This window comes from Trichomonas vaginalis, chromosome IV (genome assembly GCF_026262505.1).
Source record: "Trichomonas vaginalis G3 chromosome IV, whole genome shotgun sequence".
Lineage (NCBI taxonomy): Eukaryota > Parabasalia > Trichomonadida > Trichomonadidae > Trichomonas > Trichomonas vaginalis.
Window position 1 is genome coordinate 23,005,846 of NC_067206.1, and position 19,592 is coordinate 23,025,437.

Sequence of the window (19,592 nt, forward strand, 5' to 3'; positions counted from 1 at the left end):
TATATCAAGTGAGATTCCATAAAATATTATTCGATACTTTATGGAAATTTCCCTAGAGTAAAAATTAAATAAGCAAACATTTTAATATATAAAAACATAAAATAAAAATAAAATTAATCCTTTGGACTATTATTCTTCTGACTATCCAAAGGAACAAAAGGCTGGAAGTCTAAAACAGTTTCTATTCCATTCTCGTTTTCCATCATTGACTTACTTCTTTCGTAATAAGAAGTTTTTGCTGATCTATTCGTAAGAGTTGCAGGCAAAGTTTCTCCAAGTTCTTTGAAATACATTTTACCATCATCACCAACAGCGTATTTATCATTAACTCCCAACATTTTAGAGTTCCTTGCTGGGACAAGAGGAAGAGGACCTTTCAAGTCTGATTGTGTCTTCTTTCTTGGAGTAACAACAGTTTTGCTTGATGCTCCAGATCTCGATGTAGATCTAACAGGAGGTTCTCTTGTAGTTGTTGCATAAGCGTGTGGTCTGAGATTTCCTGTTTCCATGTAAGAAAAGAATTCATCCCTTCTAACATATGAATCAAACTCTTGCTTTGCAATTGATTTATCAACTTTCATTTCGAGGTTAAGTTTGATCTTTCCGATGTCTTTCTTGATATCTTCCATGTTTTTGAGTCCATCGAGTATAGTAATGATATCGCCACGTTGCAAATTCGAACCAATTCCTGTTAATGCAGCTGTTAATTTTTCAGTTATTTCTCCTTCGACATCTTCCAAAACTTTGGCAGTTAAAGCAGCAGTATCTATTGCAGATGATGATGGTGCGTTCTTTATATTCTCGTCCATTACTTCAATCAACTCGTCTTTGTTCTTTTCGCATGTACTATCACAGTTTTGTGGTCCATCAAAATTGGTTGCAACAGTTCTTTTCTTGTATTTCCTAAGAATGAGGGTTGCTTTGGGTTCCGAAGCTTCTGTAACACCACTATCACATCCAATGTCTCTAACTTCAACACGCTCATAGTTTTCTGGGGATAAAGCTGCGTTGTCATCGTCATCAACGACAGAACTTGCGAGACGCTTAAGTTGTGAGAACTCATTGATGATCTCTGCCTGCTCCTTGTTAACTCTGTTACGTTCGATGTTCAGCAATTCGAAGCAGCGCTGCACTTTTTCGTCATTTGATAATTTGCTTTCAGAAAATACTTGAGGAATGATATCAGGTATGCGAACTTGCTTGCTCTGTGGCATACTCTTGAACATCATTATAAGTTCGGCAATGTTTGACGTTGAAATATAATTATTCATTTCTTCTTTATCGACTTTTGTGGCCATTCTTTCTTCAGTAACTTCGTTTTGTTTAGAAATATATTCTTTGAATGCATTGATTTTATCATCTGCATTTTTTGCGTTATCTTGAATCTTTTGATGGATTGCTTGAATTGCTTCAGTAGTATCATTTGACATTTTACTTGCTTGCTTGATTTCTACTTTGAGATCCTTAATTTCTTCTGGTTTTAAGGAACCTGTCATAAAATCTTCGAATTTTTCGTGTTTTTGCTCCATTCTTGAGATTCTGGATAGAACAGATTGTATTCTATCATCTATATCACCAAGAGCATCATCCATTTTTTGTCCATCCTGTGTATAAACTGTAATAGGATTTCTAGATAAATAATTTTGAACGGCATCATCAACATTTAATAACTGATTATTTAAGAAGTTAACTTCGTTTTTAATTTGCGCGAATTTTGTTGTTAATGCTTTAATTCCTTGGTACAACATATTTTGAAAATTTAAAATTTGTTTCATTGAAGACTGAAAGATATCAATACTTTGTCCCAATTGATTCATCTGAGATACAGCTGTTGGAGGAATGATATCCTCTATAAAACTATCCATTCCTCAAAAATAAAATAACGGAAATGAGTAAAAAATATTGGAATATCAATTTTATCATAGAAAACATTATTTTTATTAAACATGATTTTTCTCAAATCTTTAATCCATTAGGATCAAGGATTAAAAATAAAATCTTTTGTTCGATTGATCACATACTAACACTATGCTTATATCAAAACAATCATTGGTTTGAATTGAATCACAACTTGCCGGTTCATAATACTGATATGAGGTTTCAGGCTTATTTGTTGCTTTTATTTCAAATGAATAATAGCTAAATAATTTGAACTTATGGTAATCAATTAACTTGATTAAAATATCTATGTTCATTATTTACAGATAATATAATTTTAAATCGAAATATTATGCTATATAGCAGCTCGTGTTCATAACTCTTTCAATAAATTAGATACTTTTTGATATAAATAATGCTCAAAAATTAATATTAGATTTTATATTAAGATGTGTAGGTTATTTTGTAGAGATATGCAAAGTTTTTAGTACCCAACATTAAAAAATACGAATATGTATACAATTATCATTGTATCGTAATAAATAAAGAAGTGAAATGATTATTGTGGGAATGGCGTTGGGAAATACTGGCGGAGTTTACTTCTGAATGTCATAATCATTAAAATGATCCAAACAGGAGAAGTATATCCAAAAACTTTTGCCGCAATAATTGTTGGATCGTTTGGATTATCATTTTGATGCTTGAAAACGTAATATGATGCTAAGAAGGAAAATGCTGTCATAACGTATACCATGCTTGCCAGAAAACCTTCAGCACCAAATTGCCAAGACATACCTTCAGAAAAAACGAGGGTTCTGATCTTGCCATTTTGATCATATTGACCACCAATAAATGGTGAGTTATGGACCCAGCAGAAAATTGTACCGGCTGAAATGACCATGAAAGATGAGAATACGATTAACATGCAAATTGTCATTGATGGGATTTTAATGGTTGAAATTGGAATTTCTAACTCTGGAACAAAGAATCGGTCTTCTGCAAATGGAGCAAGTATGATATCTTTGAAGCTCTTTCCCATTGAATTGTCACTTTTTTATGTGAATTAATCTTTTATGTCAAATTCTACGAATTCCTTGTTAAAGGCTCACATGTTGGAATTTGAAAAAAATTCACAAACATTCGCCGACGAAAACTCTTAGTAAGATACCTTATATAACTTTTCACTTTTGCGCTACAGATGTTATAATATTTTTGTTAAATTTTTTAAAATCGGTTCTAAGCACCCTATAACTCATATGATTTGTGCATGATCTGTATCAAAGGTTAATAAATAGTAGAATTGTAAAATATAAAATAATTCATAATTATTACAAAAACGATATTTTAAAAGAAGTATGGCGCACATACACAGACAGGTCTTCGTTTTTTATTTGTAATAACTAAATAATTAACCTCCAAAAGCATTCAATGCAAAAGATATATCTATCAAAAATATATTAAGGGTGCCCTATAGACGATAGACCACCCTCAGAAAAGCACTTTTAAGGTTATTTCTGTTAAGCTTTTATCTCGTTCAAGAGAGAGATTTTTTGAACTTTACCATATCATAATGCTTAGTTATATTATGACCAATCTCTACGATTTTGAAGATTTAAATTACGTTGAGAATTCATCGATTTTGTGATTTTTTGATTTTATTTCGAGTTTTTTTGATTTTTTCAAAAAAATAAAAAAGAAAGAAAATAAGGAAGGCATATAGTGTTTTCATTTAAAACAATTATTACAGTAAACAATGTCGCCAATTATTGGTTTTTTGAAATAATAAATTTGAAAAATGAAATATTGAGCATATATTCTACCCAATATCAATTGACTGATTAAATACAATATATATCTTTGCTTTATTCACTTTGATTACTTTTGTATTAAAAAAACCGTAAAATTTGGCGGGATTTTAGCTCTTCCTATGGAGTATTCTATTCCAATCATGGAAGGATACACAATTGAAGATATATTAATAACATATAAAGCTGATGACTGCCAAAAAGGGTCTATCATCGAACTGTTTATTCAAATAAGAAACCTTTTTCGCATTTCATTAATCTAAACCAGCTTAATTCAAAACAAGATCATTCACAATCAAATGTTAAGGAAGAAACAATATTCAACGTCAAATTTAAGCCTGGAGTTCCGTATAGTGACGTTGTCAAGAATCTTCATACTTACATTTCTCTTATATCTGGTGCAGGATTTTCAAAACACATCGAATTGGCATCACTCCTAAACTTTCATTGCCCAACAGAAACTACATTACTTGCGCATCTAAAGAGCATATTGCCAGATCTTGAGAAAGTTGCAACAGCAAGTTGTGAAGCTAATATACAAGAAATTCTTAAACATGATTCAGAATACAAATTTAATGTTTCATTAGATTGCGCATGGAGTTCTAAGCGCGATGCTTTACATGCCGTCATTACGCTTATAGATATAAATACAAACAAAATATTAGATTTTAGAATAGTTTCAAGGCATCCAGAATTAATAAAATTCAAAAGTCCCAAAATTTTGGTTGAACCAAAAATTTCACCAGGATTAATGGAAAGCTATGCATTACGTGATATGTTGAAATCTGATTTATGGAAAAAAATAAAAGTTTTTTGTTCAGATGGTGATGTTAAAGATTCAACAATGATAGAGAATTCTGGTGCACAATTATCACATGTAAGAGATCCAAATCATGTGATAAAATCAGCATTTTCAAAAATTGTCACTAAATATCCTAAATTTGAAAAAATATTTAGGATCCTTTTTGCATGCCCAACATTAAAACCAGAGCAAAAGGTTCAGAGATGGATGGGATTAATTAATAGATATCCAGGAGAATCACCAGAGCATATCGAAAAAAGAGAAATTATTACAAATATTGCTCCATTGTTTCTAAGAATCAGCAAACAATATCATACAAATTTCAACGAAGCTTTCAATTCATTGAAAGCCCATTTAGTCCCAAAAAATCTTCGTTGGATTATTGGATTTCCAGCCAGAATTTTTGTTTCTGTATTTGCGTATAATGAAGACAATTGGAAGACAAAACTAAGAAGATTAATGGGTATAGATGATTCTTATTTTGATGAAGATATTTTACAAGTTATATTAAATTTCGAAAATAAATCCGATTATGACCATATCAGAAGAACTTCGGAAAACTACAGAAATCATAACAGATGCGTTCATTACATTCCAGATGAAATTGACCCAGAATTCGCTGACTTAGTTCCTCATAAACCGTCAAAAGATGGATCCAGATCCGAAAAAATTGAATACACTGACGATGAGGATCCGCCAGCGGATGAAGAACCGTCAGAATCTGAAAATCTTTCACTTCCAACAGATTATCCAAAATTCAACAAAAAATCTATATTTGGTTCCGATATCAAAGTACCACCAGATTGGAAAAGGTTTTCATTTTTCTTCAAGGCGAAGGAAATTCCAGATGATCCTCAAGAATTCCAAAATTTATTATCCAAATTTAAACAAGATCTTTATAATACGTACTCGTCTTTAATTCGTATTAATGAAGAAAACATCTCGGCTGTTGCAGTTTACGATTCTCAGCAAGCAAAAGAAATTATGAATTCAGCTTTTACTGATTTTCATAACTTTGAGAAAATTAAGATAAACGCAATCAATTATCTTAACGTCCTCAGCCACAATCCACCATCTCTTGAAATGATAGCAGATTTTCATCCTGATTTGATACAACTTCCACAGACACTCAAAAACTCATGATAAGCCTAAAAAACAAAAGCTTGGTATCAAGCTTGGAAAAAATCTCAGTTTTCTTGCCGTTATTGTTCAACTTATTACATTTCGACCATTAATGCACAAACTATTTGACGAATTATTCTCTAATCCCAATGAGCAACAGTTAATATACAAAGAAATATTATCGCTCACAAATCGGAACTTTTCGGAAAATGCAGATGTTACTTATCTGTATCACCTGTACTCGAACGGCAAAAGATACATCAAGCTGATCCAATTGATGCTTTCAAACAATTACAAGAATCGCTTGCATGTGAAGCTAGGCAACTAGATCTTATTGATTATTTCAAAAAATTCTGCTGGGGATTTACAGATAAAATTGACATTCCTCTTGTTAATAATAACGAACTTCAAGTTACTCCTACTTTTTCAGATTATCTTTTTATTGATGTTGCTGGTTTTACGTTTCCATTGGATGATTACACATGGAATAACAATCCAGCTGTAAAATCCAAACTAGTAGCCATAATAACTTATCACAGTCGACAATATAATATTATATTTTGGACGAAAACATCAATTCATGGATTCTCTTTTGTAATACCAAAATATCTTACATTCGTGATGAGGAATTGGCGAATAATTTAAACAAAGGCGCATATAATACACCAAAATATTTGATTTTCGAAAAAATTTAGGTTTTTCAAAAATTAAATCTTTCATTTGTAATGTATGAATAAAATGTATGTATTTGATATAATTGATACATTCGAAATTTTTATTCTGAAAAAAAATAATAAACAATTTTTGGCTTTTGTGATCTGATAATCTGTAAGAATAAATACCGACAAATTTTATTAATATTCATCGTAAAAGTATTCGGCTCTTGATGTAAATAAGGAATATTTTTTTTCAAAAGTTGCTTTTGAAGACTCTTTTATCAAGTAGCTGCATTTATTCATTGATAAGAAAGTATGCTGTACCAAAAATCGATAATTCACCACATTAACGGCCAATTTTGTTTTGCATTTCGACAAAAAAGCTCCTTTTATATAACATTACTGGGCGAAAATTAGAGTATCTACGATGACAAAACAAAATACATCAACTTGATTTTTTGCCGAGAAAAATGTTTTTGGAGGTACCAAAATAGGTCTCGAAAAGCATTGGTTTTATTTAAGGTTATTTTTTCTGAGGGGGCTATCGTCTATAGGGCACCCTTAAAAAAAAACTAGTTTAGAAGTCTGACTACACTTTTTCTCCGGAGCCAGATTCATTTGATTTCTTCCTAAATACGAAGAACCAGACAAGAACGCAGACAATTACTATGAATGCGATAACTCCAATTACAATGCCTACTATTGCTCCACCACCTAGACCATTTGATTTAGAGTCGCCATTTGATTTAGAGTCATCGTTTTGATTGTTTTCCTTAACAAAGGTTACTTCGCTATTTGCTGAATAAGATTTTACTTCATCTTCTGATTTGACACCAGGTGGAATTTCGTAGATAATATTCTTTTCAAAATATGATTTTCCATATTCTTGTGAAAATTTTTCACGTTTAATGGTAACATGGATTTTTGTCTCATCAACATATTTATCTTTTTGGAAATCAGGGGTTGCAACTATCACTTCGCCATCTAGTTTTCCTTTCCCTGTTGCGAAGTAACTATTAATTAGAGATAGATTGACGTTATTATTTCCAGTTCCTTCAATTTTTTTGTTCTCTGGTGTATTTGCTACTAAACCGAATGTGATTGTTTTATCTTTGGTATAAACTACATTTTGATCAAACTCGAATGCATTCTTTGTTGTGAAAAATGAATGATTAGTTACAGAATCAGTATGAATTGGCTCTGTTATTGTAGCAACTTGAACTTTGCATTCTTTTGAAGTGTCAGCGCATTGAATAACACTAACGTACTGGGATCCAGCTACACTAAATGGATTTTCATATGTTTTACCTTTGTCATTCTTTGAAGATCTGTCATAGACGGTAACTTTGAATTTTCCCTTTGATGCGAAAACGAAGCTTCCTAGCGTGCAATTTGATTTGCCTGGTTTGATGTTTAAATCCTTCTCATATGGCTTATCATAAAAACCTATTGGTCTCTCGCATCCTTCTGGATACACTTCTTCTTCAATACTGCCTCCTTCTAGGAATATTTTTTTATTTTCTTCAGTTTATTTGATAACTTCTTCAAGTGTGAATGCATCTTCATTTGGGAGAAAATATAATACATCTTCACCAAATGGATTTTTGAAACCGGAAATTGGTTGTTCAGTAGTATCTTCTTCCCATACAACATTAACTTTCTCCGCAATTGGCTCAAAACGTGTGGTTAAACCAAGCCAATATTTGAAACTCGTTGGTTGAGAAAAACTTTGAGAAAAACTAGTTAGATTAGAGAACTCTTTATATACCATTCGAGGGTTCACAGAGAAATTTAGTGGATATTGATTCCACGTGAATACATCTAATGCTCTTTTTGGTGTTATTTCAATGACTTTATTGAATGATTTCATTGTCGTAAAAATGCTATATGATCTTAATAGATTGGGATCTGATGTTCTAATACCAACAATTTCTAATTTCAAATCTTGTGAAGGATCCATTGCTTCAATCTTCATTTCATTTTCTTTCATTTTGGCTCCAAATAAAAAAGGATTTTCTTTTGTTCCTGTTTTAATAATAATTTTCGTTCCTTGACGATCTTTTTCAATGATTTTATATGTAGCGACAAATGGGTTATCGGATTTTATTAATACTGACCCTTCTATGCATAAAACAGTGCCTTTCGAAACTGTACGTGTTAAGTGTGACCCCATTCCTACCGTGAATGAATTTTGGTATGTGCATCCTTCAATAGATATGTCTGCAGACCAAATATTGATCAATAAAAATGCGAACATAAAGTGATATGAAATTGCATTGAATTATTTTACGTTTAACTAATGTATATACGATTCTCCATTGTAAACAATATTTTCATAATTAAAAAAAAAAAAAAAAAAAAAAAAGGTACTGGGGCTTCCAGGGCTGCGCCCCTCTAGCCCCCTGAAGATGTTTAGTATAACACCAGGTCCCTCGGTCCCTCGGTTAAACGAACTTCTCTGAAAAAGTGTGACAACATGACATTTTGACAACAGTCCAGGAAGTCTTAACAAGATAGGATGGTTATTTTACAAAACCGACAAGACCTTAACCGAGTAGTTTTCATGTTTTTGTCACTTTTCTGTCACTTTTCAGGGTAAAAACATTTTTATTATATATAAAATGAATTTTACAAAACCACCGTTACCCTTCTTTGGAAATAAGAGTAGATGTAAAGATATTCTATTGAGAGAACTTAAGAAACTACCGAATGGTCTAACATTTGTAGATTTGTTCGGTGGAAGTTTCTATATATCTCATTTGTGCCATACTGTATTTCCTGACTCAAAGATTATATGCAATGACTTCGACAACTATATGAACCGTCTCAAACATATACCAGACACAAACAAAATATTGAAAGAGTTAAAAGAAAAGATACCTATAGGTAAGATGGAACGTATACCATTAGATAAGAAAAATACTGTCAGAGAGGTTTTGAAAAAAGCAGAGTATATTGACTGGGATAGTATATCTTCTAGACTATTATATAGTGGTTCTATAAGAGTTCATGACATTGAAACACTTATGTCAAACGTTTTATATCTTAACTATACAAAGGTTTTCAAAGAGAACATAGAAAAATATACTGAGGGTATAGAGTTTGTGAGATGTCGTTGGACAGAGTTGTATGAAAAATATAAAAACAAGGAAAATGTTTTCTTTATAGTAGACCCACCGTTCTATAACACATATGATTTTCAATACCAAGCAGACTGGACTTTGAGAGACTCTTTAGAAACTTTAGACGTTTTACATAACCATCCATGCTTTTACTTTACATCCGATAAAAGTGGTTTGGAAAGTGTCATGAGATGGTTAGAGGATATACATGACTATGATTTTAGATACGATAAGATAGAATATGAGAGAGGTCCTATAAACCGGAGAAAGTGTCATAACAAAGAAATTTTATTGGTAAGTAAATGTGGTTTGAAATAGGACTACTTGTTTTAGGTTTTTTCCATTGTGTCATTTACTTATTTGACGTGGCAGAAAGATATAGAGAATATGAAGATGAACCACTGCCTGCAAATGTTCAGCATATGTACTCGTAAGAGATATTTTTATCTAATATTAAATGGACGCACAGAACTTAGCGAATGCACAGCAACCTGGACAACCAAACCCAGAGAATATTCCAAATGAAGTTAGAATACAAACTGCAATGGCAAACTATGGTCAAGTGCCAACAGATGTACAAATGCAAACTGCCATGTCAAATGACGCTGCGTTAGGTTTGCCACCATGGTATGCAAATATGAGATGGAAAGAGTTTTATACAAACCCTGAAGTGGGATATAAACAACTCTATGCAGATGACGCGAACACAGGAGTTGACCCAGAGTATGTTTTCTACCAGAGGAGAAATAGAATGTATGAGCTCCAGTTAAAGAATGCAATGGAACTCAGAAGGAAACGTAAGAGACTAGGTGGACATTAGATTTTTACATATAGTAAAATGGGTTTCTTTGGAAGAATAGGAAACTTCTTTCGAAATGTTGGAAGAGGTATATGGAATGGAATAAAAACCGTAGGAAGAGGAATTTGGAACGGAGTCAAAAATATTGGTAAAAGAGTAGATCAGTTTGTTGGTATTATACCTAAAGACCCTGAACCAGAAGAACAAGCTCCTGTTATACAACAGCCTGAACCTGCACCACAGTCTAGTTGGCAACCAAATCCAACACCTCAACCGTATTAAAATTATATTTTTACCGTTCGATAGTAGTTGTATATGAGACTAAGTTCTAAGTAAAACGCATGGTATAATGGAACTATTCTCTTTCTTCCATCTGTTGTAAACCATACTTGAAAGTCTGAAATACTTCCACTCGGTGGTTCATATAGCTTTGTAGGTTTTTCGTAAAAGTCATTTGCCAAGCATAAAAAAGAGTTTTGTGCACCAGAAAATGAAGCATGAACTATAATAGCATCTGAGTCGAAAACATTTTCATATGTTCCATTAGGGTTTTCGACTTCATAAAAGTTCGGGTGTACTGGATATTCTGCAGGCTGATTTAACATCCTCAAAAATCTATACCATGCCAAGTTGTTATATTTTGTAGAAATATAAACGTCTTCTCCAAGGTCTTCTATTCTATTGAATTTAACAGTTGCATTTTTCCTGTCATAAACAATATCGAGATGGTACTCTCCTTCGTCAATGTTGTACTGGTTTGCATATTCGAGATAGATATCGTTTATTTTTTCTTGAAAAGCTTGAAGAGTTGTTTCTAAGTTTACAAGCAAATTCACTTGTAAAAGTTTTCCCTGTTCAAATTTCTCATACGTACGTTTTTCTTTGTTATAGTATCGAACTTCAAAAGCGACCGTAAATGGGAAACCATGTATGGCTTCTGAAATGAACTTCATTCTACGAAAGCCAATAGCTTTTGTGACGGATGGGTCTCTTAACCATCTTAACGGGTAGTCAAAACGATAGCCTTCATGCTTTACGGTCTCTGTCTCAAACTTTTGACCGACATTCGTAAAAAGTTCATCTAATGGTTTAGTTGTAGCAACTCTTGAATTTTCTTTTTCTATTGGAAGCATTTTTTATCTAGAATAAAAATGTCGAAAGAAACAGCGTCTATGAGAGAAATACAACACAACCGACAACTCTTTTTGCAAGCTCTAAATAAGAACACAACAAACTTTTCAAACTATTCTAAGATATCTGAGTCATTGAAAGAAGGAAACTTAAAACTGACGATAAACCCATTGACAGACGAGTTTCTGTTTCAAGACAGTAAGAACCATACTGTTTGTATAAATCCAACAAAAGGAACTTTAAACGAGAAACCTATAGATGAACTTCTTTTGAAAGCAGATGTTGACAACAAAGCTGACAAAGAGTATGTCATTGAAAAAGTTCAAGAAGAACATGACAGAGCAGATGCAACATATGCAACAAAAGAACATACTCATCCTGAACTAGCAGACAAAACATATGTTGACAATAAAATGTCAAGTGAAGTGACAAGAGCTGAAAACGAATATTCTAAAAAGACTCATACACATACCATTGCAAATATTGCAAACTTACAAGAAACCTTAAACAGTAAAAGTGCCGTTGGACATACACATACCATTGCAAATATAACAAACTTACAAGAAACCTTAAACAGTAAAAGTGCCGTTGGACATACACATACCATTGCAAATATAACAAACTTACAAGAAACCTTAAACAGTAAAAGTGCCGTTGGACATACACATACCATTGCAAATATAACAAACTTACAAGAAACCTTAAACAGTAAAAGTGCCGTTGGACATACACATACATCTTCTGAAATAACAGACTTAAACGTTAGCCTTGAAAAGAAGGCAGATAAGAACCATACACACGATTTCTTCGCAATTGGTATAGAAAATATTGAAGGAACGGTTGAAGAAACTGGTGGGGATGTATTAAATTGGAAACCTCCTAACTTTCCACAAGGTTTAACATCGGAGGATGACATAACAACGATGAGATACATTAGATGTAGAAATGTCTATGTCATGAAGGATGAAAACAATGTTAAATTCACTGCTCAAGATTTATATGATAAAAAAGCTGACAAAACAGAGCTTCAAACGTTAAAGACAGAAATACTTCAAACACTATATCCTATAGGTTCTATTTACACGTCAATGAACTCTACCAGACCAGAAGTAGTACTTGGTTTTGGAACTTGGACTCAAATAGTCGACAGGTTTTTGTATTGTGCAAACTCTTCAAAGGAAACAGGTGGAAGTAAAACGATTTCAGGTGAAAATTTACCTGCGCACAGTCACTACATAAATTTAAGTACATCTGAAGCAGGTTGGCATAAGCAGAGATTTTGGGATTGGTCAGCAATGAAAAAAGGTAAAGGATATGATGTTAAAGACAACGTTCAGTTTGCTATAAATTGTTTCTGGGGTAGCACACAGGGAGAAGGAAACCATACACATCGCGTTTCAGGGTATACGCAAACAACGGGACAAAGTAAAGACTACATGCCACCTTACATGACAGTTTACGCATGGTATAGAATTGCTTAGTCGTCATGTTCCACTTCTTTAGCATATTCGTCAGGAGTTGTCTTATATTTGTTAGGAACTGTCTTTGAAAGTATACCACCTTGAACTTTGACAAGTTTGAAACGAGGTCTGACAATAGTAGTTTTATCTTCTGCTTGCAGTCTGTACATTTTGCCATGTTTGCCTAAAACTTCATAATATTCTCTTGTATACTTTCTTCTATTTTTACGAACACGAATGTGAGTACCTGTCGGGTTCCCATTGTTGTCATAGTCAATAGTATTTTCATATGGGTCGCGTTTAGGTATTTCTATTTTTACTTTGTCACCTTTCTTAAGTTTGAAGCCTGGCATTCTTTCTTGTCTATCCCTCTTAACTAAACTATTAAATATATACTTTCTCTAAGTCAGGGTTGTTTTTCATTTCTTCGGGGGAGTGGTTTCCCAAACCTTTTTGTTTACGGTTATTGTAAATATTTAAAACTTGTCTCATCTTTGCCATGGAGAAGTGTCTATACTTGTCGTCATATGACATTTCATCTACCTCACCACCTTGTGGTTGGTTTAAGTCTCTTAAGATTTTTATACAACTGTCAATGACACCAAGAGCAGAATTTTTGGTCGACAATGAAATATTGGTTTACATTTTTTGAACGCAGATAGTTTTAATATCGTCTGATTTGAAAGAACTTTCACAGTCAGATGTCAGTTTTGTTGGATGGTATTTGTCAACGAATATTGTCAAAGCAGTTTTCACATCTAAAATATTTTTGGACCATAATGGTATGGCTTCACAGTATCTTGTGTTTTGACCAACAAATATTAGCCAGTATGGAGGTCCATCTGTTCTAACTCTCGGAATGTTTTCCAAGATATCCATAAACCAAGCATTTGGTGTTGAACTAAAGATTTTTACCATGAGTGCTTTCTTTGTTGCTTTAGAAACATACGGGTCCTTGTTTGGATTCGTCATTTTTATCCTATAAGAAATGGGTTTATTTGGCGCATTAGCAGGAGTCGCATCTAGATTTTTACCCGCAGTGGGAACAATAGCCAGAGGTGCATTTGGAATTGGAAGGAAGATTTTGAGTACATTAGGTATACTGAAAGAGAAAGCGCAACCTATTATACAAACCGTACAGAAAGGTTGGGATGTAGCACGAGATGCAGCAAATCTTATTCCAAATCCTGAAACAAGAGGAAAAGTTCAAGGATGGATGGACAATGTAGGAAGACAAGCAGGAAACTACTATAACAAAGCAAATGACTACTATAACCAAGCAGGACACTACATGGACCAAGGTGAAAGATTCTTTAACAGAGGATATAACCATGCACAACAGTGGGTAAACAACAACCAACCTCAACCGCCTCAAACGTGGGGAATGTAAAATTTTTTACTGAGATGAAATGAACAATACAGCTTTAAGACAAATGGGTTCAAGATGGATTTGTCGGCTTCCAGCAGTTACACAACCACGTGTTTGTCAAGTTCTTCCTATACCTCAAGAAGTTTTAGACCGACTTAAAAAACCTAAACAACCAGTTGAAAACAAACCAAACTAAAATTTTTTACTGAGATGAAATGACCGAAGAAGTTGAAACGGTAGATTTGACACCACAAACAAAAAGTTCAGAACCATTGTCAAAACCTGTCAAAGAACTTACAGATGAAGAGAAAAATTCAATAATAGAAAGTGTGAGGTCTGGAAATACAAACCCTAACTACAAAGTCACTTTTCATAAAAATGGAACGGCAAGTATCTCAAAAAAGAAACAGACTCTCACAAATAAAATATTGAAGTCTGAAGGAATTTTCGAGACAACAGATGGAAAAGTTTACTTCACTGACCAACAGTTCATTATAGAACATCTCATTGACTTAGAGTCAAAATATTCTAAACTTTACAACAAACACAAAAAGTTGAAAGGAAAACAAAAACAGATGGCATATGATATTTATGAAGATACTAACGACACAACCATACCTGCAAGTGAGGTAAAGTCAGCCGAACCGAAAAGTGACGAAAAACCAATAGAAGAAGGGAAGCCACAAACTGAAGATAAACCAAAACCAAAGTTTAGTCTCCAGACTAAACCAAGTCAACCTTCATTAGCTGGTATGGGTTGGCGTCAAAGACTTTTGGCAGCAGGTGGTTACGTAAAGTAAAAAAAACATTTTTTTATTTTTATTTGAAATGTACGCTGAGTCTGTCGCAAAAGACCGTTGGGAAGACATAGATGAAGAAGTCTTAACAAAAACATTGACGATGAAGTTCATGAGAAATTAGATGAGAAATATGAAATGGCATACCATTTAAAATAAAACATTTTTTCAAAAAAAACATTTTTTTATTTTATTTGAAATGTACGCTGAGTTTGTCGGAACAGACCGTTGGGAAACTTGTTTGTTAGATGAGAAATATGAAATTCACTGTTGTGAGTCATTTGAAGTCAGAAAAAAAGAGACAAAAAGAGTTTTAAGCGAATGTGAGCGAAATAACGGATATGCTATTATGAGTATGAGTGGAAAACACTATTTTAAACATATTGTCATTGCAACTCATTTTATACCGAACCCTAACAATTTACCTTTTGTAGACCATATAAACCGTATAAGAAACGACAATAGACTTGAAAACTTACGCTGGGTTACTTGTTCTGAAAACAATAAGAACAAAGGCAAATTTCGAGATATTGTATTCGAATTTGTCGACGAACTAGAAGATGAAACAATTGAAATTACAGACTATGGCGAGCATACGTTTGAGTTTTACTACTATAGCGAAGAACAAAACTCTTTCTACTTTTATACCGGCGTAAACTATAGAAAATTACAAGTATATTTTACTAAGGAAGGCTATGCTTATGTAAACGCTAGAGATACAGATGGAAAAAACGTTCGAATATTTCTTAACAAATTCAAGAAGCTATATGGCATACCATTTTAAAACGTTTTTTAAACCATATATTTTTACATATATAAAATGCTTCAGGTTGAAAAACAAAGAACAAAAGTAGCAGATACAAAACCGTTAGACTATATCTTTACAAACGCTGGTAGGAATATATCAGATGAAGAAATTTCATCCGGAGCATATAGATTTAACTATCCAATTCGCTGGCTTCAAAGTCCTTCAGATGCAAAGGCAATAGGATTTAGAAGAGTTTTGTTTTCAAATAGAACTAACGCTTTTATGTTCGCAGTATATTTTCACGGTCAGTATAAAGGTTCTGATGGTCTAATAGAAAAATTTGACGAAATGAAAATCTTTACTATTCGTTCAGACGAAAGTCTTGAGAAGACTCTAAATGACTTTCAAACTCAAATAAACAAATACTACTGGGAATTTCAAGAAAAATACGACTCTTTACTAAATGGAACATACTATCTAAAACTAGAATACGACAAGATGAACTCCACAGTTTCATTTCAAAGGATTGAAAATAACCCTCCAAGAGATACACAGTTTTTATATTGGGGAGTAGACAGACGTTCTTGGGCACAATTTCTTCGGTTACTAAACCAGAACGAACCATTGCCACCTGACGGTCCTTTTAAATTTATACTCCCACCAACAGATTTGACAGTTTATAGAAACGTGTTCGATCCTCAAAATGTCATGTGTCATGCAAGTTTCAGTTCAAGCAACAACAGTTTTCTTTGTATCGGTAAGGACTTTTATGACTTTGCTTCTAAATTCTACGAACCACCTAGTAACAGTTTCTCTGACTTTCAATTTTGGTTCACAACAAACGGTGTGCAGCATATTATTCCACTATACTATGACTTTTATCTCGAATTGTCTTTCATATACAACTACGGAAAAGTGCTGAAAAAGTATTGAAAAATATATTTTAGATCTCACCAGGTCACCAGGTCCCTCGGTCCCTCGGTCATTTTAACTTCTCTGAAAAAGTGTGACAACATGACATTTTGACAACAACACAGGAAATAGATTTCACCCTCTTGAATTTTGTATAAAAAGCAACCGCCGGAATTCCGGCGGTTGGTATATTCTTCACAAAATGCTTGTTTTGAGGTCGAGCCACAAACGAATGTCCGACGGTTAAGCCAAAAACGAATGTCCGACGGTTAAGCCAAAAACGAATGTCCGACGGTTAAGCCAAAAATATTTTTTATTTTTATTGTAAGAACAGTATGACAGTCGAAGCAAAAACGTTCACGAACAAATCTAATGGCGAAACATTCACAAAAGGCACTTACAACGGTATTGAAGTCTTACGTAGAGACAAGGATGGTTATATAAATGTAACAAATATGTGTCAGCAGTTTAGGAAAGACTTTAGAAAGTTGTTGGAAAATAAGTCCTGGGAAGAGTATTTTAAGGCATTTCGTGAAGAATATACCACCTGCCGGAATTCCGGCGGGTGCTTTTTATACAATGTTAATGCAGGAATTCCCGATGAAATCAAACAGGTTAGAGGAACGTATGTAGACCCAAGACTCGTAAACTATATAGCAATGTGGGCTTCTCCAAAATATTGCATAGCAGTTGGAAAAATTATGGACTCCATAGACAAGAAAGTTCATGAGAAATTAGATGAAGAAGAACTTGAAGATACAGCAGAGAATGCTAAACCTTTGTTCGAAGAAGAAGTTAGAAAAATGCATGAAAAACAAATAGAACATGAACGTGAGATATGTTCTGGTTATAGAGACTCTCCATACGAACTAAACCAATGGGAACAAGAAGATTTAAAGAGAGAATTTAGAGAATATGAACTCGCTAAAGTTTCATTAGAAGCTGCAGAAGAGAGGTTAAAAGGTTGGGGTCCTTTTGTACAAAAATATTGTGAGTAAATGAACCATTTTATTTTTATTGAATTCGGCAAAAATATATTTTAGGTGGAACCAGGTCCCTCGGTCCCTCGGTCATTTTAACTTCTCTGAAAAAGTGTGACAACATGACATTTTGACAACAACACAGGAAATAGACTTCACCCGTTGAATTTTGTATAAAAAAAGCACCCGCCGGAATTCCGGCAGGTGGTATATTCTTCACAAAATGCTTGTTTTGTCAAACATGAACGTCAATGTTTTGTATAAAAAAAGCACCCGCCGGAATTCCGGCAGGTGGTATATTCTTCACAAAATGCTTGTTTTGTTGAGACTTCTTCATCGTATTCTTTCACCCGTTGAATTTTGTATAAAAAGCACCCCGCGGAATTCCGGCAGGTGGTATATTCTTCACAAAATGCTTGTTTTGAGGTCGAGCCACTTTTGGCTCCACCGTATTTTTCAACCAAAACTCATTTTACTCAGCAAAAATATATTTTAGGTGAAGTGGTGAGATCTCACCTCTTTTTTCACCTCTTTTCTCACCCGTTGAATTTTCATGAATTTCCTTAAGATAAAAAATATATTTTAGTTTTTTAAAAAAATATTTTTTTATTTTTATTGTAAGAACATGTTAGCAACAACTTCACCAAACTCGTTAGTCATGAACCCAACTTCAATGTTAGTAGAGATGAAAAGCTTCATTCCTTCTTCATATACTTTCGAAACAGAAATCCAGAAGATAAAGCAAGAACTTCTCCAAGGAGTTTTAGACTGTAGTGCAAAAGATGAAACAAATGAAGAATATCTTTATGAAATGCAGGATATTATTGACCATCTACCTAAACTTCCTGAAATACAACAACAAAAGCTTACTATTCCAGAATTCGATGAAATAGAAGTCAAAGCAACTGACTCAGTAGAAACCAAGAAGTTCATACGTAAGGTAAACTATGAGTTTCTTGGATTTTCATTGCAACCACAAAGTTATGGACAAAGATTGCGATATGTTATATAAGAACATCTCTGACATATACAAATCTGAAGAATTTAAGACCTACGACAACTTTGTTTCGTTAGTTGCAAAATGTGTATGGCAGATAAGAGATAAAGATAAAAGAGGTAAAGTATGGAACGAACAGATAAAACCAGCAACTTTTGAGTTAAAGAAAACCATTGACGCCTTAGTCATACTTGCAGGTTTTATTTCAATGTACAATGCTAAAATGAACCCACAATGTTCAAAATGTAAAGCAGCAATGAGGAAATATAACTACTCCGTCAAAGAGATAGAACGTATGCGAAACGACTATGCAGATTTAAAGAAAGAAGCAGAGAAACCAGCAGAAGATAAAATGGACATGTTGACATTTCTGAACAAAAACTATCCAACAGCTGACGATTTCCTTCTATCTGATGTCAAGAAGAAATATAAAGAAACATTCGGCATTGTGAAAACTTTTGACATACTGACAGAAGAAATAGAAGCTACAAAACTGTTTAGGATTTCAAATATACATCGTACAATTCATGTAAGACGCTTGTGAAAAAGAGGTGAGAAAGGAGGTGAGAAAAGAGGTGAGATCTCACCACTTCACCTAAAATATATTTTTGCTGAGTAAATGACCAAATTTCATGAATTTCCTCATATGTTTGCTACCCCGACTTTTTTCGGCCTTGCATAAAACTCTATGAAATCATGAAAAAATGACCAAATTTCATGATATAACTGTATTTTTTTGACGAAGTGAACTTTTACTCTTCGTAAAAAAAATCCCTGAAATCATGAAAAAATGACCAAATTTCATGAATTTCCTCATATGTTTGCTACCCTAGGAAAATCGAGGATAGAGATTCCGTACGAAAATCGTAAAAAAAACTCATGAAAATCGTGAAAAATTGCGAGTAGGGGAAAAACCCTGGTCGCCTAAAACTCATGAAAATCGTAAAAAAATTGCGACCCCGACTTTTCCCGGGGTCGCCTAAAACTCATGAAAATCGTGAAAAAATGCGAGTG

General features: G+C 33.5%; 13 protein-coding genes and 3 pseudogenes across 16 annotated transcripts, besides 4 other annotated features; 11 read left to right on the plus strand and 5 right to left on the minus strand.

The window, feature by feature from the left end:
- Nucleotides 1–74: 74 nt before the first annotated feature.
- Nucleotides 75–2,202, minus strand: TVAGG3_0151480 (uncharacterized protein; the record flags this gene model as incomplete). Its single annotated transcript, XM_001310318.1, has 1 exon — nucleotides 114–1,748. One exon carries the CDS (start codon nucleotides 1,746–1,748, stop codon nucleotides 114–116), a length of 1,635 nt encoding a protein of 544 aa, XP_001310319.1.
- Nucleotides 2,203–2,257: 55 nt separating this feature from the next.
- On the minus strand, nucleotides 2,258–2,917 carry TVAGG3_0151490 (OST3 / OST6 family, transporter family; the record flags this gene model as incomplete). Its single annotated transcript, XM_001310317.2, has 1 exon — nucleotides 2,438–2,917. One exon carries the CDS (start codon nucleotides 2,915–2,917, stop codon nucleotides 2,438–2,440), a length of 480 nt encoding a protein of 159 aa, XP_001310318.1.
- Nucleotides 2,918–3,339: 422 nt separating this feature from the next.
- Nucleotides 3,340–3,374: a terminal%2Cinverted (terminal inverted repeat of Kolobok-1_TV transposon ID:TVAGG3_0013400).
- Nucleotides 3,340–6,824: a mobile genetic element.
- On the plus strand, nucleotides 4,435–6,302 carry TVAGG3_0151510 (annotated as a pseudogene). The gene has a single exon. A coding segment is annotated over exon 1 (1,868 nt).
- Nucleotides 6,792–6,824: a terminal%2Cinverted (terminal inverted repeat of Kolobok-1_TV transposon ID:TVAGG3_0013400).
- Nucleotides 6,825–7,549: 725 nt separating this feature from the next.
- On the minus strand, nucleotides 7,550–8,520 carry TVAGG3_0151520 (uncharacterized protein; the record flags this gene model as incomplete). Its single annotated transcript, XM_001310315.2, has 1 exon — nucleotides 7,792–8,520. The coding sequence occupies one exon, from the start codon at nucleotides 8,518–8,520 to the stop codon at nucleotides 7,792–7,794; it is 729 nt and encodes a 242-aa protein (XP_001310316.1).
- A 364-nt stretch (nucleotides 8,521–8,884) lies between these two features.
- On the plus strand, nucleotides 8,885–9,703 carry TVAGG3_0151530 (phage tail repeat-like family; the record flags this gene model as incomplete). The annotated part of the gene is made up of 1 exon (XM_051224668.1): nucleotides 8,885–9,703. The coding sequence occupies one exon, from the start codon at nucleotides 8,885–8,887 to the stop codon at nucleotides 9,701–9,703; it is 819 nt and encodes a 272-aa protein (XP_051109654.1).
- A 139-nt stretch (nucleotides 9,704–9,842) lies between these two features.
- TVAGG3_0151540 (uncharacterized protein) lies at nucleotides 9,843–10,205 on the plus strand (the record flags this gene model as incomplete). Its single annotated transcript, XM_001310314.1, has 1 exon — nucleotides 9,843–10,205. The coding sequence occupies one exon, from the start codon at nucleotides 9,843–9,845 to the stop codon at nucleotides 10,203–10,205; it is 363 nt and encodes a 120-aa protein (XP_001310315.1).
- An 18-nt stretch (nucleotides 10,206–10,223) lies between these two features.
- TVAGG3_0151550 (serine threonine-protein phosphatase family) lies at nucleotides 10,224–10,466 on the plus strand (the record flags this gene model as incomplete). The annotated part of the gene is made up of 1 exon (XM_001310313.1): nucleotides 10,224–10,466. The coding sequence occupies one exon, from the start codon at nucleotides 10,224–10,226 to the stop codon at nucleotides 10,464–10,466; it is 243 nt and encodes an 80-aa protein (XP_001310314.1).
- Nucleotides 10,467–10,468: 2 nt separating this feature from the next.
- Nucleotides 10,469–11,317, minus strand: TVAGG3_0151560 (uncharacterized protein; the record flags this gene model as incomplete). Its single annotated transcript, XM_001310312.1, has 1 exon — nucleotides 10,469–11,317. The coding sequence occupies one exon, from the start codon at nucleotides 11,315–11,317 to the stop codon at nucleotides 10,469–10,471; it is 849 nt and encodes a 282-aa protein (XP_001310313.1).
- A 453-nt stretch (nucleotides 11,318–11,770) lies between these two features.
- Nucleotides 11,771–19,592: part of a mobile genetic element that runs on past the window's edge.
- On the minus strand, nucleotides 12,793–13,747 carry TVAGG3_0151580 (annotated as a pseudogene). Its single transcript has one exon. A coding segment is annotated over exon 1 (955 nt).
- Nucleotides 13,764–14,165, plus strand: TVAGG3_0151590 (uncharacterized protein; the record flags this gene model as incomplete). Its single annotated transcript, XM_051224669.1, has 1 exon — nucleotides 13,764–14,165. The coding sequence occupies one exon, from the start codon at nucleotides 13,764–13,766 to the stop codon at nucleotides 14,163–14,165; it is 402 nt and encodes a 133-aa protein (XP_051109655.1).
- Nucleotides 14,185–14,340, plus strand: TVAGG3_0151600 (uncharacterized protein; the record flags this gene model as incomplete). Its single annotated transcript, XM_051224670.1, has 1 exon — nucleotides 14,185–14,340. One exon carries the CDS (start codon nucleotides 14,185–14,187, stop codon nucleotides 14,338–14,340), a length of 156 nt encoding a protein of 51 aa, XP_051109656.1.
- TVAGG3_0151610 (phage tail repeat-like family) lies at nucleotides 14,360–14,944 on the plus strand (the record flags this gene model as incomplete). The annotated part of the gene is made up of 1 exon (XM_051224671.1): nucleotides 14,360–14,944. The coding sequence occupies one exon, from the start codon at nucleotides 14,360–14,362 to the stop codon at nucleotides 14,942–14,944; it is 585 nt and encodes a 194-aa protein (XP_051109657.1).
- TVAGG3_0151620 (His-Me finger endonucleases family) lies at nucleotides 15,141–15,725 on the plus strand (the record flags this gene model as incomplete). The annotated part of the gene is made up of 1 exon (XM_051224672.1): nucleotides 15,141–15,725. The coding sequence occupies one exon, from the start codon at nucleotides 15,141–15,143 to the stop codon at nucleotides 15,723–15,725; it is 585 nt and encodes a 194-aa protein (XP_051109658.1).
- TVAGG3_0151630 (uncharacterized protein) lies at nucleotides 15,762–16,622 on the plus strand (the record flags this gene model as incomplete). Its single annotated transcript, XM_051224673.1, has 1 exon — nucleotides 15,762–16,622. The coding sequence occupies one exon, from the start codon at nucleotides 15,762–15,764 to the stop codon at nucleotides 16,620–16,622; it is 861 nt and encodes a 286-aa protein (XP_051109659.1).
- On the plus strand, nucleotides 16,937–17,599 carry TVAGG3_0151640 (uncharacterized protein; the record flags this gene model as incomplete). Its single annotated transcript, XM_051224674.1, has 1 exon — nucleotides 16,937–17,599. One exon carries the CDS (start codon nucleotides 16,937–16,939, stop codon nucleotides 17,597–17,599), a length of 663 nt encoding a protein of 220 aa, XP_051109660.1.
- TVAGG3_0151650 lies at nucleotides 18,207–19,122 on the plus strand (annotated as a pseudogene). The gene has a single exon. A coding segment is annotated over exon 1 (916 nt).